At 32.4% G+C, this 27,220-nt stretch overlaps 1 protein-coding gene across 2 annotated transcripts in view; it reads right to left on the reverse strand.

Moving 5' to 3' along the window:
• The window catches only part of LOC145260409 (tRNA (guanosine(18)-2'-O)-methyltransferase TARBP1-like), a 126,054-nt gene that overhangs the window by 71,628 nt on the left and 27,206 nt on the right, over positions 1–27,220 (reverse strand). For both annotated transcript variants that reach the window (XM_080118388.1, XM_080118389.1), the window contains exons 3-6: positions 23,221–23,366; positions 6,293–6,345; positions 4,037–4,137; positions 2,302–2,437 (exon numbers count right to left, since the gene is read on the reverse strand). In XM_080118388.1, the coding sequence (XP_079974514.1) occupies positions 2,302–2,437; positions 4,037–4,137; positions 6,293–6,345; positions 23,221–23,366 (436 nt within the window). The remainder of the gene's footprint in view (positions 1–2,301; positions 2,438–4,036; positions 4,138–6,292; positions 6,346–23,220; positions 23,367–27,220) is intronic.

Consider the following 27,220-nt stretch of genomic DNA (forward strand, 5'->3'; position numbering starts at 1 on the left):
TTAAATTATTTACATCATAATTCAGGCCATAAAGGGTTACGGCATTCTAATCCGTAAAATTCATGCAAGAAGCAACATCGCATCAATGTGCAAAGGTTGCCTGTCAGATTACAGGAACATCTAGGGAGGAGCTGCTAAGATTAGCAATAAACTAACCCCTTTTCAAAGAGAGAAGGCAAAGACTGGGAGGATGGACCTCCTAGAACTGCATGGAACTACCATAACACTCCAATCAATAGGGAACAGGTCATTTTCTTTGTAGAACAGATTAACATCCATGCATCATCACCTACAAAAACAATTTTAAAAATGGCCGCATGATAAGTAAAATATTGCACATGCTTTGAATCCAGGATGTGTTTATCTCTATCACCACATACCTAAACAAGTGTAAAATATGAGAAATGAAAATATTTTGCATTCATTAAATAAATTATTTTAGATTATTTTGAACAGATTAAAAAAATATTTTTGAAGTATATTGCTTGAATAATTTACAAAAAATATTAATCATTTTTTGCATTTATTTATTTTAAATATTTCAAATTTCTTTAATATATTTTGTATTTCTCCAGAAAATATTTCAATTTTCCATGGAAATATTTTGGATTATTTTTTGTTTTTAATATTTTAAAAATTGAATTACTAAATATTTTGAATTATTTTAAAACATATTTTATATAGATTTTGATATTGATATATTTTCATTTTATGATATATTTTTTGATTTTGATATATTTTTTTACACCTCCAAACACCCGGGCAATGCCGGGCACCCATGCTAGTATATCTGTCGTGTGTGTGTGTGTGTGTGTGTGTGTGTGTGTGTGTGTGTGTGTGTGTCTGTGTACATTTCCCTACACAATAACTCTGTCAATTTTCAGTCTACAGACTCGAAATTTGATATACAGGGTACTGAGATTTGGGAAAATCTTTGTCATCCATTTTTGGCCAGAAATTTGTCTGTTAAGAGGTCAAAGTTCAACGATTTGACCTTTGAGAACTCTACCAAACTCTTCCGACAATTTTGGGTATAAACAATTGAAATTTTAGACATAGGTGCCATGGACAGGAATCTAACTTAATAACTTGATTTGAGCCCAAAACAATAAATGTTAAGGGGTCATAATAGGGGTCAAAATTTTAAAAAATTGACCACTTTTTTTTTTTTGCGCAACATACACCTCCAAACACTTGGGCAACGCCGGGCTGAAATGCTAGTGTATATATATATATATATATATATATATATATATATATATTTGCATAGACACAGATATTCCACCTGACTACCTGATGCAAGTAAGAACAAAATACATGTAAAATATTTTTAAAAATAAGTGCAACTATACTATAATAGCAAAATTCGAAAACAAAGAAATCAATTTAAAAAAAAAAAAATGGCATCTATAGACTTTCTTGTGTCAATTTCAGCTAAAAGCAATGATAATCTACTAAATTGACATGTTAGAAGTACTTAAATATTACCACATTATTTAAAATAACCAGTGTTTTCAATCTTTATCGTAAAAAAACCCTCGCCATATTTCTTAGGGAATATGTGACATAGTAACAAGGGATGTAACTCAGTTATGCTAAAAACAAAGCAAGTAACTCAGATTTATGATTGTTAATGCACAATTTATTACAAAATTGGCAATAGTTACATGCTATTTACCTCCCCTTGGAACTCTCTGGTGTTTTTTCAGCCAAACATTTCATTTTAAGTAATTTTCATAAAAAAATGTTTACTTTAATAATTTTTTTCTACCTTATCGTTTTTCATAATTTTTGGATATATTCATTACTGTAATATGACAATTAAGTAGAGACCATTAGTTTGCCTTGAAAATCAATATTAAAAATTTTGAATTTTGCTATTATAGCATAGTTGCACTAATATATATATTGCCAATGTTACAAAATTCTATATCAAGCTTTTTTTTTTAATTTTTTCTCCATTTAAGGCCTATATCCTCAATTTGGCAACAAATTTGATGCAAGTCATCCATTTCAGGCCAGGAGTGAAGGTCAGACCTAGAAGTTTATCAAAGCAAGAAGCTTCTTTCAGACAAGAGCCATTCATATCACTGGGGACCAAATGATGATCAAAGTGTTTATGTTAAAAAGATATAAGCCTGGTTTTTGATGCGTTAAAATTAATCAGCCCCCATCTGCCCCATTGCACCACATGCTACAGGGTTGAGAAATTTAAGTCCTTGTTGGTTTTTGAAGTGTCGTTTGCATATATCACTTCATTCAAAACTCATTTGCATTAGTGAAGAAGACCTGTTATCTTACCTGATGTACATGACAGCCTGTTTGTCCCAGATGCCCATGCAGGGTAACTTAGAAAGGGCTCGGCAGATGAAGACAATTGGAATAGGACCCCAGCTTTGTGCATTCAATGTCAGTAGGACTTTACTGAAGAACTCGGCTACAAATAAAAATAAAAAAAATGTTGACAGATTTATTTAAACAAATGGATACCTTGTAATAGTTGTATTTGAATTTTGTATCAAAATTACGTTTTTGCCTTGGGTTATGAACAAACAACAAACCAAAAAAGTAAATAAAACTAATCAACTCCGAGATATAAAGAATGAAATATTTATTTTTACAAAAAAAAAAAAAAAAACAAACATTTATAGATAAACACATATTGTTCGTACTGATATAACAAGACTAATATTAAGTTTATAACGTCTTGAATCCGAGGAGTTTAAAAATATAAAACTTTGGACAATGCGAAATTATAAAGAAATCTTTGTATTTACCCCAAATTCAATTCTTTAGTTAATGTTGAGAATGACTTTTTTGAAGTTTCTTTGGCTGAAATGACTCCTAGAAACATTACTGGAGTTCAAATGAGTCATTAGCTCATAGGTTAACAGCTGTTTATGAAACTCACTTGTTTGCAAGTGACGCGTCCCTTCACACAGAGTTTGGTAGAGTTCTCAAAGATCAAATCGTTGAACTTTGACCTATTAACAGACAAATTTCTGGCTGAAAAAGGATGACAAAGATTTTCCCAAATCTCAGTACCCTGTATATTAAATTTCGAGTCTGTAGACTGAAAATTGACAGAGTTATTGCGTAGGGAAATACACACCGACACAAACACACACACGTTCACTTTTATAGATATATAGATTGTTCTTATTAGGTTAAAAAAGAACACTTCCGTGTTCTTTCGAAAGTCTTTCTAGATTATTCTTAAAATGGATTAAAAAGAGCATTTATGTACTTTTTATTTAATTTTAGTATTATTATGTTATTAATTATTTTAACACGTATTATTAATTTTTATATTATCATTTATTTTATTATTATAAAATTAATTAATTATTAATTATGTTATTAATTATTATAATATATTATTATTTTTATTTATGTTATTATTATTATTATTATTATTAAGTAAATATTTTAATATTTTATTTATTTTTGTAAAGAAAAATAAAATGTCAAAACAATTTTTATAAGGGATATACTTTCTCATGACATCAACTTTTCAAGAGATCTTCTGGACATTTTGAGTATCAACTTCCTACTCAACTTAAGGAATACAAGGCATTGGAAATTTTTAGATTATGCAACCATGTTTTCACTTTAAGCTTGTCATACAAACACCTTGCTAGTTGTTTTATAGTATGTCAACTGTTTTGGATTATTTAATGCTAAATTCAGTCAACTGGACAGAAAACCTTTGACTAAATCTGATCTAACCTGACATGATTATGGAGAGGACTTTTGAACCCTAACATAAAAAAAAAAGAAAAAGTGAATCCTCACAGAAAATCTAAGATTAACAGGAGTTTTTACCTCAGAAATATCAATTAGCTGTATCGTTTTATTACGATGCAAGATTTTTACAATTGGATTTAAGATTCTATAGATTTTGACAGTGGATTAATGATCTCAAATTACAACTCAATAAAAATAATAATGAGAACAATAAAGTAAAAAAAAAAAAAAAATAGTAAAAAAATGATTTTTGGTAAAAAGATGAAAAAAAAAATAGATATGTTAATACCTCTTCTGGATTTGGTTTGAAGAGTTTCCCAGCATGAAATAAAGAATCTTGTCAATGCATCTCCTGTTTTGGGACAAGCACCATAGTCACCTCCTGGTTCTCTGAAAGGAGGAAAAGACAGGGTTTTATATCAATACTAGCAGGCCACCTGGCGTTGCCTGGTCATAAGATACACTTAAATATGTTTTAATTCATGCAGATTACATATTTATTATTATAGAGACAATTCTCTATCGATTATTATATTGAATGTAATATATAGTAGTGAGATCAAAACTAACAAAAATATATATACACTTTGGGTGCCATCAGCTAGAATCCAAATTAAAACATACAATTCTTCACCCTTATTCCTTAGCTTCTGAGCCATGTCCACACACACACACACACACACACACACACACACACACACACACACACACACACACACATATAGTGAATAAATGATAAAAAACTATATTCCAAAATTTGTGATGTTGACCATCTTATAATTTATTCCTTTAATTCAGTTGACATTTACAATTCTTGACAGTATCTGTTTCGTAGTGCAAAATCAATCACTTAATTATTATATCAATCAGTGAATCTATTATGCCCTTAACTCATCAGAAGAAATAGCAACAACCAATCTTCTGATGAGTTTAGGGCATAATAGATTCACTGATTGATATAATAATTAAGTGATTGATTTTGTGCTATGAAACAGATACTGTCAAGAATTGTAACTGAATTAAAGGAATAAATTATAAGATGGTCAACATCAAGAATCTTTGAATATAGTTTTTTGTCATTTATTCACTATATTGCTCTGTAATTACATTGAGCTTCTTAAATAAGGATTGGTGTATATTATTAGAAAATATATTTCTACAGAAAAAAAAAAAAAAAAAATATATATATATATATATATATATATATATATATATATATATTAATTCACCTGTCATCCCTTTTTCACAAGATGAAATCACCCAATCGTTGAAGACAAGATTCTAGCAAACACAGCCGGATGGTCCACAGAGTTTTATGATTATGTAGGCAAATGTAGGTTATTCTTCCTTGTAATATCAAAATCCAACAGTCAAAAAATTGAGTTTTCATTAAAAAACAATGATAACCAGTTACTTTTCATGTCAATTTCAACTAAAACCAATGTTATCTACTTAATTGTTGAGTCATAATTAGTTAAATATTACGCATCATTACATAAAACATATACTTAGACAAATAGATGATTGTATGATAGCCACCATTAATTGTAACAAGACGGACTGAGTTATTTCCCCTAACTTCATGCTATTTATTTAACTAGAAAGTTATTTCAGAAAATATTTTCGTTAATAACTGAGATATGGTATGATAATAGATAATGCACAACAAAAAACTAGTAGATAAAGAATACAACCACAGAATAAAAAAATGCCCTAAGAATGGAGGTTACATTATAAAAAACTATGGTACTTTTTTGTTATATAACAGCAAAACCCAGCAGTCGAAATATTAAGTTTTCATTAAAAAAGAATGATAACCACTTACTTTTTATGTCAAATGCGACTAAAACCAATGTTACTTAGTTAATTTACAGAAAACATGTACTTTAACAAATCCATGATTGCATAACATCCGTCCTTAATTGTAACAAGACTGACCTTTAAAGTTATTTCGAAAACTATTTTCTATTAATAATTAATTTTCTATCTTATCGTTTTTCATAATTTTTGGATATATTACTAAATTCGACATGACAGTTAAGTAGATACCATTGGTTTTTACTTGAAATTCAAGTTTAATGATGTAAGAATCATCAAGGGTTGAGGTTAATTCTCATTAAAAACTGAAATGTGGAATAAAAAAAGGAATGGCAAAAGAAAAGGAAAGACAAATACAGGAAGATATAGTAGGAAAAGAGAAAAAGGAAAAGAGAAAGAAGAGAAAGAAACGAACAAAAAATAGAAAAAAAGAGTAAAAGGAAAACAGGAAAAAGAAAAAAGGAATAGAGAAAAGCAAAAGAAATAAAAAAAGAGAGAGAAAATGTAAGGGGAAAAGCAAACAACAGAAAACACAGTAAAGAAAAAAAGAAAAACAAAAAATGAAAAAAGAAAAAGAAAAAAGAAAAAAAAAGAAAAATGAAAAAAGAAAATGAAAAAATAGAAAAATGAAAAACAAACGACCAAGAAAAATGAAAAAGGAAACAAAAAGAAAAGAGAGAGAAAAATAGAAGAAAGAATGTAGCTGAAACAAGAAAAAAATATTTACCGAACATAAAGTTTAATTTCTTTCAATGCACAAAGGAAGCGTCCGCTTAAGTACTGAAAAATACAAAAATAAAAACAATTAATTTTTTTCTCTCCAACAAAACAATTCATGACTTTATATTTATCAGTGAAATATAAATCGATCTAGCAAAACCAAAATAATAAGTACATTTTAATATACTAAGAAACGGTTTGTATTTCATCGACAAAAAGAACTTGAAGCATTTTTTATGGTTGGTTTGGTTGGTTGTTTTTGTTTTACGGCATATCAACCCTTTTCGGGTTATTTAATGCCGAATCCAAAGATTTTGAAGAAAATTTTTTTAAATAGAATATATTTGTTGTTTTCACGTCGGTTTCTATTTAACCCATAGTTGGGACCCTAACAGGTACTACCACTCCGGGTCAGAGTGGACCTGGGAGCAATGGTAATTAAAGGGTGGCTCCACACTCCTCAAAGCCCACAAGCTGGGGCCTCACCACTGGATATAGTTTAAGGTCATATCCAGGACCCCTATTGAGGGACTTTTACCCTCTGCAGGGAGGCAGTCGGCGTATTCTAATGCCCTACCGACAGGGCCGCATTTTTTATGGAGACGGAGGAGGGTGCTGATGCTCAAAAGCAATCTGAAAGGTGTGTGAAAATATAGATTACATAACTGAAGTTATGAGCATTTTAAAAAAGTACTCATTTTATGAATATGTTTATCTATTTATATAAAGTTAGGTATGTGTATGTTTATATAAAGTTAGGTATGTGTATGTTTATATAAAGTTAGGTATGTGTATGCTTATATAAAGTTAGGTATGTGTATGCTTATATAAAGTTAGGCATGTGTACCCGTTTATATATTTATATAAAGTTAGGTACGTGTACCTGTTTATATAAAATTAGGTATGTGTACCTGTGTATATAAAGCAAGGTCTGCATATATGTTTATATCTTTATATAAACTTAGGTATGTGTATATGTCTATATATAAAGTTAAGTTTGTGTATATGTTTTTATAAAGTTAGGTTTGTGTATATATTTATTTATATAAAGTTAGGTTTGTATATATGTAAAGTTAGGTATGTGTTTATTTTATCTATAGAAATAAAACAGGGTCTGTGCATGTAAATATTTAACACGATAAACTCTTACGCTACTGGTCACATAACACTGAAATCAAGTTTATCGGCTTCAATGTGACATTTAAATAGTAAAGAGAATATATATATATATATATATATATATCTATATTTTTATAAAGTAATAGGGTTCGTGTGTTTCTGTCTGTGTGTACAGCTCTCCATCATCAACGAAATATAAAGGAGGTAAGAGGGTAGATCTCTCCTGGTAGAGAAACATTAGAACCCATTTTAGGATGTTTCTGTTATAGGAGACATAAGAATCTTTGCCTAATTTCTTTATATACTAGTCTACAAACCACCCCCATATCGAATGACTTATGCTCATTTGCATATCACATTATATTAAATCTCTTTAACTAATTACCTCGACCTTATTACATATTGGAAATATTCTAATCATTTCAACTGTACTATTTACAAAATCTATTTAACATTTAATTATTTAATATATTTTCATTTAATTTTATATTCGATTTATTTCACTTTACGTATATTATCAAAACAATTCATTGGCGAGCAAAGCTTTATGTTTTGGGATTGTATTGAAAATGTAATGGAAATTTCAATTTCGTTCCGTTTTAATCTTTTATATTTTACTTGCCAATATAATTGAAAGAATACAATTCAACTATCGTAATTTTATATAAATAAACAAAAACAAATATTTTAAAATAAAACTTTATTAAAAAAGAAATAATTTTATTTTTAAATGAAAAAAATCAATTTAGTAAAATAATTGTATTAAACACCCCCAGCCTTGTCAGCAAACCTGTAAACCTATAAAAGTTAACATTTCGAATGTAAACAGTGATTTTTCGATTTTGTTAGCGCTTGCCGCAATTAAACACAATTAAAACGGAACTAACTTTATTTCCATTCTATTTTTTAAACAACCCCCAAAACATAACGCTCTCTTCCAGTTATAGCCAATTTTTTTTTAATTAAATAAAACAGGTCAAAATAAACAGATAAGCGCATTTTCTTTTACATTTTTCTTACAACCATTGTCATTTAACCAACTGCAGGATATCGTTACTTTTGTGGGGTTGTTTTGAAAATGGCACGGAAATTATAATTTCGTTCCAATTTAATCTTTCTGGTCGAGCCTATTTCGAAAGCCTGTCTTATCATAGATTTGAACTACAAATAATTTATTACATTTTGATTATTACTATCTTAAGACTTAAAGCTTATATTTATTTCATTTTTCTATTTATATATTGAATTAGTTATTTCCAGTCTTATTTAAACTTAGTGCTTTCTTTAAACCGGATGAGCCTTTTATAAAAATATGAGTTTAACGTAAAGAACACGAACAAGGTTTTATTCAACTGAATTTCTTCCAGTTTACTAACAAAATATATAAATTTGAAAGAGATATAAATAATAAAATAAAAAGGTTATGTAATTTAAAAGAAATACACGTACTCACAAAAGCAGAACTTTTTTTTACACATTTTTTTCTTTAAAACCATAACAATGAGACTAACAATTACCTAGATCTTAGTAATTATTTGTTTTAATAGAACTGTTTTAATTGTACTGTTTACTTAGTTAACCTAAGTTGGTATTACATTTATTTTACATTTACTTTTTTTTTTAATTATTACTTTTAGACTGTGACGTTTACACCCGGAAGTAATGAGTCACACGTAGGTCGCTTTTATTCATTCCTTTTGGTCAAGATCAAAGTGTAGTATCTGTTCTTCAGATGCTGCACTTCATTTTCTTGTTCTCTTTCGGTGGAGGAGAAATCCTTCACGACTGAGACAATTTTTATTTTTGTACCTTTTCTCCACGTTAAAAAACGACCCTGGTGTCTAACTCTGTCCCGTGGGGAGGCATAGTAAATAGGTACAATATAATTGTTTATAATTGTACTATTCAGAAATATTATTTATAGTTCGTCCATTTCAGTTAGTATACATTTCCTTTACGCTTAATTAATTTACAATCATTAATATCGTTAAACAATTCCGTTTAAAACCGAAATTATGCCACCCAAACGAAGTAGAAACGAAAGTGAGGAAGAAAGAATGGAAAGATTGGAAGCTAATAGACTAAGAGTTGCTGCAATTCGCTCCAATGAAAACAATTCAGATAGAGAAAGACGTCTAGAACTTAACAGGATACGTCAAAGAGAAAGGAGAGCAAGACTGTCAGATTTGGAAAGAGAAACCCAACGTGAAGCTGACAGAACTAGACATGCTGTAAGGCGGTTAAATTCATCACAAGATGAAATTCAAGAAAGGCAAAGATATGCACTGGAAAGAGAAGCAATATTACGATCGAATGAATTATATGAGGTAAGTAGACGTACACAAGGTCAGTTGAGAGTGGCTCAACGACATCAGAATGAATCGGAAACCCAACAAAGCTTTCGCCTATACCAAGGGCAACAACGAGAGGCTGCATGGAGAGAGAGTATGACTTTGCCCCAGCAATTGACAGAAAACGAGGCAGCTAGACAACGAATGACTGCTTTGAGACACCATGAAATAGAACACTGCAATAGAAAAGGATTGCTCTACAACAAAAATGACTCTCTCACTACAGCTGATATAGGAAAAATGGACAAAGTATGTCAACATTGCTCAGCTGTAAAATTTAAAGGAGAAACCCCTGGTTGTTGTTGTTCTTCTGGCAAAGTTGTGCTTGATAGCTTTCCACCACTGCCTCAGTTGCTTCAAGATTTGCTCTCCGGCAATGGTCCCATCTCTAAAGATTTTCTGCAAAATCTACGCAGTTATAACAATTGTTTTGCAATGACATCATTTGGTCACAAAATTGCGGCAGTACATGGGTGGAATCCTTCTTTTAGAATTCGAGGCCAGGTTTGCCACCAGATTGGGAGTCTTTTACCACCTGAAGATGAAACAGCAAAATTTATTCAAGTCTACTTCTTGGATAGTCTGGAAGAGGAACTACATAATCGGGGACGTGACAGTAGACTCAATAGAGACATTCTCCAAAGTCTGACTGAATTTTTACATGAGAACAACAGCTTTATTTGTCAGCTGAAAACAACAAAGGAGAGGATTGAAGAAGAACACTTGGTAGAACATAAAGTTGTCATAAGGGAAGACCGAAGGCCGCAAGAAGAGCATCCACGGCGATTCAATGCTCCAACAACAACGTATGAGATTGGAATATTAATGGAGAATGAACCAACAGCTAACCGGGATATTGTCTTGCGTTTTAGAAATGATACATTAAAATGGATCTCCGAACTACATCCCCTCTATGATACTTTAATGTACCCGTTAATGTACACCTATGGTTCTCCATCTTACAACATCTACATGAAGGCATCCAATGGGCGAAAAGTTACCCAACAGCAATTTTATTCGTACCATTTAATGACTCGGCCTGGAAACTATTTTCTCTGGTACCGAAGGCTATTTCAACAATGGCTGGTGGATGTGTACTGCAAGATTGAAACAGAACGTTTACAGTTCCTGAGGCGTGAGCAACAGACCCTGAGAGCTGACAATTATAGCAACTTGAGAGATTCAATTCTTAGGGAGGATGGGAATCCAGAACAGTTTGGTCAACGAGTTGTACTTCCGGCAACTTATACAGGAGGCCCTCGATACATGTTTGAGCGTCAAAGTGATGCCATGGCATATGTTCGGCGAATGGGCCGAGCCGACCTCTTCATCATGTTCACAACAAATCCAAAGTGGACAGAAATTACAGAAAATTGTCTTCAAGGGCAAGACCCTCAGGATCGTCCAGATATTGTTGCCAGGGTTTTCAGGCAGAAGCTAAAAAAGTTACTTGAATTTATTAAAAAGGGAGGATTTGGCAGGTTGAGGGCTTTCCTGTACAGTATTGAATATCAAAAAAGAGGACTGCCGCATGCACACATCCTCACCTGGCAGGCCCCAGAGGACAAACTTCTACCAGAAAAAATGGATCTCTGCATATCTGCAGAGATCCCTGACAAAGAGGAAGATCCTGATCTTCATGCTAAAGTGATGGCACATATGGTGCATGGACCTTGTGGACCATTTAATCCAAATTGTCCATGTATGATTGACAACAAATGTTCCAAAAAATACCCAAAAGAATTTCTTCAGTGTACCAAGCAAGGCCAAGACTCTTACCCCAAGTACAGGCGAAGAAAACCAGAAGATGGAGGCCAGACTGGTACAATAAGGATGAAGAGAAATGGTCGGTATGTTAATCAAGAAATAACAAACCAGTGGATTGTTCCGTACAACAAGGTCCTCCTTCAGCAGTTCAACGCTCACATTAACGTAGAAATTTGCAGCTCAATCCAAAGCATCAAATATGTCCTCAAATACGTGAATAAAGGATGTGATCAAGCAGTGTTTGAACTACAAAGAACTGATGGAGCAGCTAACCAACAAGGCCAAGTACAAAGTCACATTGTGGATGAGATCCAGCAGTTCCAGAATGCAAGGTATGTCGGCAGTTCAGAGGCAGCCTGGAGGATATTGGAACATCCCATCCATGAACATTTCCCCCCAATTGTACAACTTTCTGTTCATCTTGAAAATGGGCAGCGTGTCATGTTCTCAGCTGATACTGCTCTGGAACGAGCCCAAGGTCCACCGCCTGCCACAACTTTGACAGCATTTTTTCAACTCTGCCATGAGGATGACTTTGCAAGGGGTCTCAAATACGTAGAAGTCCCTGAGTTTTACACTTGGAACAAATCGACAAAGAAATGGATGAGAAGAATGCGTGGGGTACAAGTTGAAGGTACTGAAAATGATGATGTATGGAAGGCACCATGCATTGGGAGAATCTACACGATTAGTCCAAAAGCAGGGGAGTGTTATTTCTTACGCCTGTTGCTCAATGAGGTTGCTGGTCCAACTTCATTTCAAAATTTGCGAGCATACAATGGTCAGGTGTTTGAAACATACAGAGCAGCGTGCCTTGCTCGAGGCCTTCTAGAAAATGACCATCACTTGCATCAAGCAGTAGGAGAGGCAAGTGCCACTCAATCACCTTCAAATTTGCGAAGCCTATTTGTGATAATTTTAACAGCCTGTGAGCCAAGAAATCCTCTTGAGATCTGGATGGCTTTTCGTGATGTAATATCTGAAGACATTCTTCACAGATACAGGCAAGAAGTTAACAATCCAGAAGCAGATTTTAATGAGGACATCTACAATAAAACTCTTTGTCTAATGGAAGAAAAAGTTCTCCTTATGTGCGGTCAACCATTGGCAAGCTATGGATTACCTGCACCAATGCAAGGGAGAGATGAAAGACTCGCGAGAGAGTATCAACGTGAAGTTACTTATAATCTTGAAGAACTTCCCTACAAGCAGAAAATATGCAAGAAAAACTGACCGATTCTCAAAGAGAAGTTTACAATTCATTCATGGCAATGTTGGAAGCACAAGGTGAAATGAACAAAAACATGATGTTTCTTGATGCTCCAGGTGGTACGGGCAAGACTTTTGTAATCAATTTGATCCTTGCAAAGATTAGATCCATGAGAAAGATTGTGCTTGCAACAGCATTCAGTGGCATTGCTGCTACTCTACTACAAGGTGGCCGCACTCTTCACAGCACTTTTAAAGTACCCTTGGATACTCATCGAATGGATCAGCCAGTTTGCAAAATTACTGGTAACTCAGCCTTGGCAAATGTAATTAGAGACACCTCTGCAATCATTGTAGACGAAGCCCCAATGACGCACAAGAGTGCTTATGAAGCAATTGACCGAACACTGCAAGACATCACAGGAAACAAGAATCCCATGGGTGGCATTCCAACCTTATTTTGCGGTGATTTCCGTCAAATCCTCCCAGTGGTTAAAAATGGCACAAGGGCTAACATTGTCAATGCAAGTTTGAAACAATCCTATCTCTGGAGGCACGTTATAGTGAAGAGACTGACTACTAATATGAGAGCCTATATCTCTGATAACACAGCTGCAGCAGACTTCTCAAAATTGCTTCTCCAAATCGGTAATGGTCAGTTTCCTATCACTTCTTCACCTGACACAATTAAGATTCCAACTGCGCTTGGTAAATGTGTCGGTAATCAGAAGCAACTGAAAGACAAAGTGTACCCAGACCTGCAAAACAATGGAAAATCACCGGATTGGCTTGCTGAGAGGGCTATTATTTCGCCATTAAACAGCAATGTGAATCATTTGAACAATTCAATAATGGATGAATTTCCAGGAGACACAAAGCAATACAAGTCAGTTGATTCAGCTACTAATGAATATGAAGCTGTTCACTACCCTGTGGAGTTTTTAAACTCTTTGGAGATATCTGGAATGCCTCCACACATTTTAAATCTCAAAATTGGATCGCCAATCATGATTCTTCGATCCTTGGAACCGCCAAAAATAACAAACGGAACCAGATGTGTTATCACCAGATTGCACACCAATGTACTTGAGGCCACCATTTCCTGTGGTCCCTACAAAGGCGAAACCGTTCTACTGCCAAGGATCCCCTTAGTTCCATCGGACTCAGTACTTCCATTTAAATTCCGGAGACTCCAATTTCCTGTGAAGGTGTGTTTTGCAATGAGCATAAACAAAAGTCAAGGTCAGACATTTAACACCATTGGCGTAGACTTGACATCAGACTGCTTCAGTCACGGTATGTTCTACGTCTCCATCAGCCGGACAGGAAGTTCAGAAAAACTCTACATTCTGGCTCCAAATCAAAGCAGCAGAAATGTAGTTTACCCTGAGGCTCTTTAGTGAAAAGTTCGAGAAATGGATATGAGGAAAAACTGACATGATCTGATTGTGGTAAGTTTTTAGTATTGAATGTGCAAGATAAAATTTAAGCAAGAGTTGAAAATGACTTCAATGAAAAATTTACTATGTAACATCAAGTAACCTTCCTTTTTGATGAAAATGTTTTGTGAAGTTCCTGATTGAATTTCAGTCACTACAAGAGGTAGTTAAAATGTTAATCACCTTATGCAATCGTTGCTCTTACAACATCAACTTACTGGAAAGGTGCCCACAGATTTTGGTACCCGAGTGCGCAACAAAGCTCCGTGCGAAGCACGGGTATCTTTGCTAGTATATATATATATATATATATATATATATATATATATATATATATATATATATATATACTAGCAATGGGTGCCTGGCGTTGCCCGAGTGTTTTGAGGTGTATACTGAGCAAAACAAAACAAAAAAAAAAAACGGTGAATTTTTTAAACTTTGACTCCTATTATGACCCCTTAAAATTTATTGTTTAGGGTTCAAATAAAGTTATTAAGTTAGATCCATGTCCAAGGAATCTATATCTAAAATTTCACGTGTTTAGACCCAAAATTGTGGGAGGAGTTTTGTAGTGTTCTCAAATGTCAAATCGTTGAACTTGGACCCCTTAATCGCCAAATTTCTGTCCAAAAACCAATCACATCGATTTTCCCTGTATATCAAATTTCGAATCTGTAGGCTTAAAATTGACAGAGTTATTGCATAGGAAATGTAAACAGACAGACACACAGACACTTTCACATATATATATATATATATATCTAACATCACTTATATAAACTTTTGTACGTATTACCCTTCTGATTTGCTCTTACATATTGTACCTACTTTTACTATTTCGTAATTATTTATAGTATATTTTATCCTATTCCTTTATTCTCATTTCATATCTAAATGTTAAGACGGTTTTTATCTATATTTGCATTTTCTATAATTTTGGCCTTTCTGTTCTGATGAGAAGCATTCAGACGTTTCTCTTTTGGTCCCCCAAGAAAAAGAGGGTGGACCTGTAAATACACCCTTGTCCGTTCACCTGTCCACACTTTTCTCAATAACTACATCTTGGAATTTTTTGAAATTTTGTACAAACATTAAACATGATATGAGTAAAAAAAGTAACAAAATGGATTTTCCAGGAAAACTCCGTTTGCACCTCTAAGGATGCTTTTTGGATAAAAATGGCTAAAATTGACACTTTTGTGCTTATTAAAAAAAAAAAAAAATTGATGTCTTGGATTTTTATAAAATTTTCTGAAAAGGTGTAACTAACTGATTCCTATATAATTTTGTTTGTCTATACTTTGCGATAACTCTTGGGTGTGCCCCAGGGGCTCTTTTAAGGCTAATAAAAACATTTTTGGGACTATTTTAGCATATTTGTCCAAAATTTTCTGTGTATATCTATTTAGTAGTTTTTGCATGATGCTGAACTCAAATTTAAATATGTTAAGGCCTTGAGGATTTTGGGGGCTAAATGGGAGGGAGCAAATGATTGACTTAGTAATTTTTTTTTTTGCATGGTGCAAAACTCAAATTTACATATGTTAAGGCCTAAAACTGCACCGTTTGTTCATTTTCACCAGGCTTTGACGTCACCTGGGGACTTTTGGGACTTAATGGAAGTAGGGCAAATGCTGAACTTTTTTTTATGCTTCGTTCACTATGCACTCATGGGTTAGGGGGACCATGCATGCTTCACTTTTTTTTTCTTTTTCTTATTTTTTACTTTTACTTTTCAGTATTGTTCTGATGATATAATAAAGTTATATATAACTTTTATTCCTCATCTTTCATTTAATATATATATATATATATATATATATATATATATATATATGTGTGTGTGTGTGTGTGTGTGTGTGTGTGTGTGTGTTAGTTCCAAAATTTTGGAGCAACTACCGATTGTTCTATTTAATAATTTCTGATTCCAATCCCGATTATAAAATCACTTAAAACAGTAAAATTTCACGGGGGGGGGGGGGTTGTTCTATAATCCTCATCTACTTTAGAATTTAGATATAATTTTTATTTTAACATTTCCCTTTATGAATTGCATCCAAGATTTTCTAAAAACACGTTAGATTTTCATCTTCATTTTTCAACAAAAGAAGATTGAATTTTAAATAAAAATAAATAAAGAAAGAAAAAAAAGTTTAATTAGTAAAATAATCAGAAAATATGCACAAATTTTTCTGGTTCCGATACCTTAAAAAGTTCAATTATTTTTTTTTGTTGTGATCTCACTTCCGATTAATGATCCCAATACTAATGCAATATAAAGATGACTAAAAAACAATCTTTTTATGAAAAAAAACCAAAAAAAAAACCAAAAAAAAAAACCAACTTATTCTATAAACAAAAATGGCCATCTTATTCTTCCATAAAAAAAAAAAAAAATTTAATCCGACAGACAAGAATGGAATGAAAGCAAAAAAATAAAACAATTTCTACTCACCAAATCGTGCAAGATCTAATCTTTAAGATATGAAAGATCTTTAAGATATTTATTTCTACCATATATTATCCTATTATCCGATTCTTTCATTCTCATTTCATATGCAAATGTTGTTAAGCTAGTTTTTATCTATATTTGCATTTTCTATAATTCTGACCCTTCTCCTCTTCTGATGAGAAGCATTTAAAGGTTTCTTTCTTATTTTTCCCTTTTACTTTTCCTTATTGTTCTGATGATATAATAAAGTTATAACTTTTATTCCTCATCTTTCACTTATATATATATATATATATATATATATATATATATATATATATATATATATATAAAAGTGAACGTGTCTGTCTGTGTACATTTTCCTTCGCAATAACTCTGTTGATTTTCAGTTTACAGGCTCGACATTTAATATACAGGGTACTGAGATTTGGGAAAATCTTTGTGATTGGTTTTCGGCCAGAAATTTGGCTGTTAAGGGGTCAAAGTTCAACGATTTGACCTTTGAGAACTCTACCAAACTCCTCCGACAATTTTGGGTATAAACACTTGAAATTTTAGATATAGGTTCCTTGGATATGGATCTAACTTAATAACTTGATTTGAGCCCCCAAAAAATAAATTTTGAAGGGTCATAATAGGGGTCAAAGTTAAAAAAAAATTGGACCTCTGCGGTCTCTACCAAATTACTCAAACAATTTCTGGTCTAAACATTTGAAATTTTACATAAAGGGTATTCAGAGATAGGGCAAGCTTTTTCATCGGTTTGGGTCAAAAATTTTTAGTTACCAATATATAAATGCATGTATGTATGTACGTATGTTTGCATGTCTGCCTAAGACTTTCGACAGAAGCGACGGATTTTACCAAGATCAGTATCATTTTGAAGTTCAACCTTTCATACAACAAATATCGAAAAATTGGCTAAAAACATTAACATCTTCACCTTAAACTAGGCACTTTTCTACAGGGAGGGGTCACTTTTCTTTGTCGATATTTTTTAAAGATATCCTCTCCTTTCGATTGTCTAGCCTTAATGTAAACATAAGTCCCTTCAGGTTTAGCGGTGGTCATAACCGCAAAGACGTCAGGTGTTTTTTCCCGTTCTTTTCCTCCTTCGCAGTACGGGTTTGAGCCTGCCTTTCTATTATCACTTATTATTTTTTTTTTGCTCAACATACACATCCAAACACCCGGGCAACGCCGGGCTGAAATGCTAGTGTGTGTGTATATATATATATATATATATATATATATATATATATGATGAAAATAATGGAAATAGTATACTGACAAAATAGAGAAATAAAAAGGAACAAATCAAGTTATGTGTTCATCAACGTTTCGTCTTTATTTCACCCAGAGAAAGTCTTGAAATAATGAGGAAACGTTGATAAACACATGATTTTGTTCCTTTTTATTTCTCTCTCTCTCTCTCTATATATATATATATATATTAGTGATAGGACAATTCTTAAATTTTTCCCATTTGGATGCAATTACCGATTGTTCTATTATATAATTTCTGATTCCAATTCCAATTATAAAATCACTTAAAACAGTAAAATTTTACCGGGGGTGGGTCTATAATCCTCATCTACTTTTAAATTTAGATATAATTTTCTTTTTCATTTGACAAACTCCTTAATATTTCCCTTCATGTATTGCATCCAAGATTTTCTAAAAACTCCTTGTTAGATTTTCATCTGCATTTTTCACTTGTGCCAACAAAAGAAGATTGAATTTTAAATAAAAATAAATCAAGAAAAATAAAGAAAACATTTTTTTTAATTAGTAAAATAATCGGAAAATATGCACAAATTTTTCTGGTTCCGATACCTTAAAAAGTTCAAATTTTTTTTTATTTTACTACCAGTTAATGGTCCCAATACTAATACGATATAAAGATGACTAAAACAATCTTTTTATGCAAAAAAAAAAAAAAAAAAAAAAATCATTCTATAGACAAAAAATGGCCATCTTATTCTTCTATGAGAAAAAAAAAAAAAATATATTTTAATCTAACAGACAAGAATGGAATGAAAATAAAAAAACGAAACAATTTCTACTCACCAAATCGTACAAGATCTAATCTTTAAGCTTTGAAAGGTAGTCACCCACATATTTATTCAACAATCTTCTTATTGCTTAACTTCTATAAATGGGAAGCCGGCATCATTTGATATGAATATCGGTGATCTGCAGTATCCCCATTAAGTCATGTCTGGTTTACAGACATTTTTTTTTTTTTTTTCAGAGACATCTTTTTAACTCTAAGCTGTTGGGCTGACTTTTGCCACTATGAAATCAATTCATACTGCGTTCCTTCTCTCTATGATAAAACTCCTTAACTGAATAGTCCAAAACAAATCCAACATAACTTTCCTCACGCACACGCAATGACACATACGTGTCGATAACAATTGTTTTTACCACTATGACACGGATGTCAAAATATAAAAGGAAAAATATTTTATACTAAAACTGTTGACATATCAACTGTCATGGCAGAATGTCCTTCACCTCATATTGTAAAACAATCAGAAAACAACCCACACATTAATAACCATTAGCTGATATTTATCTCGCTCTCACGGTGAGAAAATGTGATGCTAGGGTCAGTGAGTGGGATCTAAGTGCCAACACCCCAGGGAAGGAGAACTCTGACCTGCAAAAAATGCCTGAGAAACGCCATCAACATTCCCCGGTAGAGGTACCTCAGGCAGGTAGCAATAAACTAATCCTTTTCAAAGAAGGCAAAGCCTGGGAGAGATGGACCTCCTAGAACTGCACACAACCAGTAACATACTGCAGTCAACAGGGAAAAGGCAATTTCAGAAATGGCATAGACTTTGTTGATTTTGTGTCTGAAAGAAAATATCTTCCAGATGTTGGTCTTCTCAACAAATTGTTAATTTGAGAATCAAGGAAAAAAACTACTCCTGCTGAGCTGTATGCATCTTACAAAGGGGATGTAGTCATCATCATCATCATCATCATCATCATAGGTTTAATGTTTGTTTATTCAATGCTGTGACATGTGTTGGACAGCTTTTAGAAATTGATTTCCACACTAACCTATGTCTGGTCAGTTATACAGATTTTCAAAATCAGTATAACTTTATATGTTAGATATAAAGCGTTCTATCACAATTCCAAGCTTTGACCTCTGTCCTATTACCACAATGTTGCATCTCTATGCCTGCTTAAGAGTATGTCAATTGGAATGTGCTCTGATGAACTCATAATACTTGTACCCCCCCTCCGTGCCCTCGGTGTGCACACTCCCAACTAACCCAACAAGTAATAAAATGTCACACATTCACTGTTGAGACCCCTAAATTCTGGAAAATATTCTATTCTAATAGGTTCTTCCCTCAGACTGCTAAACTTTGGAATTCCCTGCCTGTTTCTTTATACTGACATGCAGGAGTTTAAATGTAATGTGAACTGACATCTCTCTGCTCAACTCTCTACAGATCCCTAGTTAAACATGATTCCAAATAGTAGCCCTTTATATCCAAGTGACAATGTGCCTTGTTTGGGGTGAAAAAAAAAGAAAGAAGAAAGAATTCTGTATTTTATAAACGTCATAAGGGTTTTGCAAAAAATGTATGACCAAAATTATGCCTGATGAACATACAAATAACTGCTGCAAGATCAAAGTGTAGTATCTGTTCTTCAGATGCTGCACTTCAATTTCTTGTTCTCTGTCAGTGGAGGAGAAATCCTTCACGACTGAGACAATTTTTATTTTTGTTCCTTTTCTCCACGTTAAAAAACGACCCTGGTGTCTAACTCTGTCCCGTGGGGAGGCATTGTAAATAGGGACAAATAACTGCTGCTGCTTGTCATATAGAAACAAGGTGTAAAGTTGCTTGAATCAGCAGGAGCCGAATTGGACATTTAGTCATGCTATATTTTGGTCGCACATAAGCAGGGTTTACTAAAAATGTATGACTAAATAATGTACGATTATTTGCTCCTGCTGCTAATTTGCCATTAAAGCAACTTCGACACAAACGAACTACTAGGTTTATTAGTGCAAAAGATTGTAAAAATCTGTTGTGGTATTATTAAAATAAACAATAAAATGAATTTACTCACAAGTTTCAGTCGAGAGATTAAATTTTTTTTTTGTCAAATAAATTTTTAGATTCATATAAAAAGTATTTACAAAAATAAATTATTTTAAAAATATTCTCTCTTAAGGCAGATAGTAAATAGATATATAAGTATTTATTTACGTAATGAACTCTTAAAAACTGAAACGATTATTTTATTCCAATTCTGCCATTTTTTTTCGTTTAATTGCCTTGATTTTAATAATTATGCATGACTAAAAATTAAACGCGATTTATGTACGTCTAATTAAATCCTAAGACTGAGACAATTATTTGGCACATCTATATATATAAAAGCGAAAATGTGTGTATGTATGTTTGTGTGTATGTATGTATGTTTGTGTGTCTGCTAAAAACTTTCGACAGACACAATAAAAATTCACAAACTTTGCCTCATATGAAAGCCCCACCTTCCGGACGACAAATATCGAAAAATTGGCCAAAAGTGACCATCAGAAGTGCGTCAACTGATCGATTTTTCTGCAGGGGGGGGGCCCAAAAAAGTGACATTTTAATGTTAAACATTACATATTTTTAAATCGATTTATAACTGCCCAAAAAAATACGGCCGTCAACTCTTCTACATAAAGTATACACGCAGCCGTTTATTTTGGGTCAACTTGTATTTAAAACCCGCTGAGTCATGTCACGTGATCTTGACGTCAGCAACCTCTAATGTCGGTCTGAATTTACAATTTAAAAATGTTGTTATCGGTAAAAAAAAAATTAATTAAAGCTAAACTATGAACTTCTACGCTATGGCAATGTTACCAAAGTTATTACCACATTCAAAATAGGTAGATATGATAGTTAAACGAAAAATAATAAGCCAAATATGTGAAGTAAAAAAAAAAATACGCTTACAAAAAATATTAACGAACGAAGTTTTTAAATATAAAAACAGCCAGACGCCATTTTCCAGTCTTTAGAGTAAGGAAGACGAAGTGAGAGAGAGAGAGAGAGAGAGAGTGAGTGAGAGAGAGACGCAAACAGAGAGAGAGTGAGAGAGATGCAAACAGAGAGAGAGAGAGAGAGAGAGAGAAAGAGAGAGAGAGATCCGAAATCGACAGGGGGGAGGGTCAACAACGCATGCGTCAGATGATGTCATGACGTCGTGACCTGATTTACTTTAAATAGTTGATAAACCGAACAAACTTTATATACGCCGCTTTAGCGCAGGTAGTTAAGGCCTTGGTTCATTATCTAAACGTTTTGGGTTCGAATCATGGTGTGAGATGTTTTTTTTTTTAATTTAAATATTGAACCCTGTATTATTTAAGCCATTTTTCACGTAAAGTTCGTTCATTTTTCTGTTTTAATCGTTCGTTTGCCTTACGTTATTTTTTTTTTGTGCGTTTTACTCCCCCCCCCCCCGCTTAATTAAAATGTTGTTTTCTTTTCTTACTTCGCTTATAACAATGCTTACATCGTCATCGTCATAACGCTCAACGACATTCAAACATCTTTCACTTCTGGCTGGCCGATTTTATTTTCAAACTTCGCTTCAGGGGTTCGGCTTCGATCCAAAAAGGTGGCTTCAATGAGTTTTCAGATATTTTTTTGCACAGGCAGTTAAAATTGTCGTAGACTCTTGAAAATTCAGTATATTATTGCTATACATCTTATGAGATGACTGACCAATTTTTATGATTTCAGGAATTGGAATACATGCTACTAAAGCCTGATTGTCACAACTGGTGAATTTAAAAATTGCAATCTAGACATGAGGATACTTTAGAAGAACGATATGCAATAAAATTATGTTGAAAACTTGGAAAAAAATACTGAAAAAAAAAAACGAATGGAATGCTTCAGATTGCTTTTAGATCATCTTGAATGAATCAAGCATCAGTTTTTGAGTGGCATAAGGGATTCAAGGAAGTCAGGGAGACTGAGAGGAATGATGAGGGGTCTGGAAGGAGTAAGAAAGCCAGAACATCAGTTAATTGGTCAAATACAGAATTTCATGGATAAGGACTGTTGTGTGTCTATAGAGACAATAAGTGTACAGTTTGATGTTGTCAGTGTGGGAACTGTATACACAATTATTCGTGAGGAATTAAAGATGTGGAAGATTTGCGCGAATGCACCAGTCGACAACTTCATCCTTGTCACAGACTATTTGACCAAGACGGGCATCAAGATAGTTTCTCACCCTCTCTATAGTCCAGACCTTGCTCTCTGTGACTTCTGATTATTCCCCTAAGCTCAAGGAAAACCTTAGAGGCTGTCATTATGTGACAATTGAGATGAAAGAGGCTGTGACACAAGGGTCACTGACACACTCACACAAGAGGATTACTATAGGATCTTCCAGAAGTTATTAGAACAGTACAAGAAGTGCATTGCAGCTGGAGGAGATTACTTTGAAGGGGACTAGAGTTTCATGTGTGTACTGTCAATAAAAGTGACTATATGAAAAAGTCTGGAAACCCGTTGAAGACATCTCGTACATGAGAAGTAAAAATACTTACTGATTGTTGTCCTTGGTCAAAGAGTGGACAGGTCATCAGGTCAATTTCCAATGCTGTGTTGACAGCCCATCTGATAACAAAGATATTCTCATGGATAAGACTCCGAGAGAGAATCACAACCAACCAAGACGTATGCAGTAAATTCTCTGAATATGAATAAAAAAAAATAATAATAATAAATTACAGAGTTACTAAGAGGAAATACATTTTCTATTATTTGTATACATACATATATCTCTGTCTCTACTTATATATAAAAGGCACTTTGTGTGTGTGTAGGAGTTTGTTCCCTATAGACTCCAAAACAACTAGACTGATTTGTTTGAAATTTCACACAAATGTCTTTTATGTGTCTGGGATTATTCTTAGATAGGTTCTATAATGGAATGCTTATGATAAGTATCGAAAACCAATAATCAAATAAATCTAATCAAAGAAGGAACAGTCAGATTTTAACCAAAGTCAACACCCTAACATCACAAGTGCACTTGAGAGGTTTTATCACTACACAAGTAGAAGAGCTCACCGCATAAAAATCAAAAGTAGGTTCTTCGATAAGACGCTAGATTATTTTCATATTTCATGGAGTTTCAAAAATTAGGCTTCTTCAGAGGAAAATAACTACCAAAATAAAATATAGAATTGCCACAGATTTGTTTATAGGCATAAAAATTGAAAACTTTGAAAATTGAAATTTTCGAAAAAATGTTTTTATTTTTATATTTTACAAGAGAGTCACCACTTATTAAGGCTCGAAGGCTACTCAAGGATGAGGATTAACAAATGTTTAATAATTGTTAATGGTGTAGATTGGGTAGAATTTGGATTATTTATTTAAGAGAACAGCTCAACTTGTTTACATTGGACTTGAAGACTACCATATTGTAATCGGCTGGGAAGCAGGCCAATGGAACAGTGTTCCACATGCGGGCAGTTCTGGGAGAGAAACTTTGTTCATGGAATCTGTGTTTAGATTTAGGCACAGATTGAGAGTGAGGAAAATTGCTTATAGTAGTTGTAGCTAGTTGAGTCTTTTTGTGTAATGTTGATATAATATTTTCAAGAATAAAATAAATCATGTCAGATACTATTATTATGAAAAATAGCTGTATATATTTTTTAAATTATTACTTTCTTTAAAAATACATTGTATATGTTTTTTTCAATTAACAGCATCTTTAAAAAGCCACTATATATGACTTTTTCATTATTGATATGTTTAAAAGATGTATATGTCTTTTAAATTACTACTATCTTCAATTGTGTTACTCTTTGCTTGGAAATACATCATCACTACTGTCCTGGTCCCAGAATACTGACCATAACTTTTCCAGTGGATGGCTGCACACTTGATTATTTTTAAGGTGGTGAGTCCAAGTGCTTCCACTGCATTGACTGGGATTTTGTCCATGGGTCATAGTGATGAACCCAAGTTTCATCGTGTGTAATTAGTAGTGTTGGGACGATTCCTAATTTTTATACGATTCCGATTCCAGGAAAATATTGATTAACGATTCCGATACCAAGTACGATTCCGATTCCTAGGGAATTATTGTTTTGAAATATACTAGGTAGTTTTATACTTATGGTTGGTAGTTCCCAAATATGTTCCCTAACTTTGGAAGAGATATTTTATGTCTACACCGTCGTGTTTTGGTTTAAATTAAATTATTATATAGTAAACTAAACGGAAAAATTAGCAAAATTTATTTTAGAGAAAATTTATTTTACTTAATTGGAATACAGAAAAAAAACTCAAAGAAAATAGAATTTATCCTTCAGAAAAAAAACAAATAAAATAGAATTTATATAACAGAACAAAAACAAGAAAATTAGAGAATAAATACACACGATTCATTATTTTGGTCCTCATAATTAACAGATTTAATGAATTAAATAAAAAAAATATAGCGGAAGAGAAAGAAAATATATACTAATTAAATATAAAAAAGATAAATATTTAATTTAATAATTTATAAATGAACGTGCGTAATGAAAAAAACAATATACCACGTGACATGGCGCCGTAGATACAAAATAACCTTTCCAAAGTTAACGACCATATATGAGAAATACCATTAATCGAAAGTTTTTGTGTTTTATAACAAAAAGGTAGGTATAGCGAAAAGTTACAATTAAAGGAATTTCAAAAACGATTTTTTGTTTGGCTATTGATGGTTTTATTTGTGACGGCAGTTCTTCAGACCTCCATAATTCACAAGGAGTAGTTAACACCTATTATTTTTTATTTTTTCATTGCTTTTACACGTTGTTTCTAACGTGAAGAATAAGTTTAGCCAAACTAATTTTGAAATAGGGTATATCAAAGGAACACATATAAAAATGATACCACTATAAAAAAAAAATGAAATACTAGATAAAATTGAGCAAACATAATTACCAAAATTACAGAAAAAGATTAAAAAAAATGGTGAAGTTTGTTGAGTGAAATGAATTATTGAAAGAAAATTAATTGAACTAATAGAAATGTTAAATTAAAAAATGTCACATTTCAATATTTTTTTAATAATTAAATTCTCAGGGTTGTCGAAATTAAAAATTAAGTGATTTTTTTTTATTAGACTTCTTTCGAAGCTTGTTACCTTGAAAAATACATTTAAAACCCTGTTTCTTTTTTAATAAATTGAAAAATAAACGCAATTAAAAAATTTAATTGATAATTGAAACTTTAAAAACATATTAAACATTGAAAAATTACTTATCTCGCAAATTAACGTCCAATAAAGTAGATCCAGTCTTCATACAGGAATTCGGTTATAATAAATATATCTTTCCCAAACTTAAAAATTAATTTCTTTTTTTTTTTTTTTTTGGAGAGAGAGAGTGCTTTAAAATCGCCGGAGAGTGCCGCCTAAAATTTTAAAGAAGTAAATTTTAGGAGTTTAGTGTCTTTCAAAGACAGTTATCATCATTTATTATAATCATTTAATTTCCTTTTTCCCCCCCCCCACCTTTCCACGTGGTTCAGTAGTTAACCAGTGCTCCTGTTGCTGTCAGTCAGCTATCTTTACCTAAGTTTTAATTTCTAGTTAAAAGAATTTTTCATGAATAGAATCAGCATTTTTAAAAATTATTTTTTTAGTTGTATATATTGTATTTACTCTTTGAAGTTAAGGAGGGTTAAAAAAAATTGGTGACACCTAGATGGTGACTTAGGCAAAAAAAAAAAAAAACACTGCGATTTCGACCCTCACTAATAAAACTGCTCTGAGTGACTAGTTGGTAATTTTTTGTTCCTTTTCTTTTTTATTTTGCTCCTCCAATTTATTTGGATGCTTCACAGTTAAATGTTTTAACATGTTGGTTGTGGTCATGTTAGATGGTTTTATTCCTCGTGATATTTTAATTTGACAGACTTAGCAAATGGCTTTCAACTCATCATCTTCAAAAAGTTTCCATGCAAGACTTTTTTTGGACTTTGGGCCATATTAGAAAATTCAGTTTATCTGTAAACAAATAATTTACTATTAAATTTTGTTTTAAAGCTAGTCACTTATTTGGATAATTAATTGAAAATAATCCGCTAAAAAAGACAAAAAGAAAAAAATATAAAGGGATGGGGCGGTAAATTGTACCAACCAGTAGTTAACCAAAAAAACTTATAGAATTTAATTTTTGAAACCAATGTATAAAAGTTAACATAATGAAATGCAAATATGCATTTTCTTTTGAATTATTTTTTGGTTGACTGTGTTCAATTCACACATGGTTGATGCGGTTCAATATTGCTAAACTATAAGTCTTAAGTAAAATTCTATTTATAAATACTTTTTAAAATGAAATTATTTAATTAATCGTAAATATTATTTAGACATAAAAATTAATTGATTACAAAACCTTTTAAAAATATATATATTAATTTCTTTTTTGTTCGGCAAAAAACTGCGCAAAACACTTAATTTTCAATTTAAAATTCTAGAAAAAAGATTATATTATTCTGCTTTTAATATAATCAAATTCAGGGTTTTATCTTTCTGGA

Source organism: Euprymna scolopes, chromosome 36 (genome assembly GCF_053919585.1).
Source record: "Euprymna scolopes isolate OS-2025 chromosome 36, ASM5391958v1, whole genome shotgun sequence".
NCBI classification, from domain to species: domain Eukaryota; kingdom Metazoa; phylum Mollusca; class Cephalopoda; order Sepiida; family Sepiolidae; genus Euprymna; species Euprymna scolopes.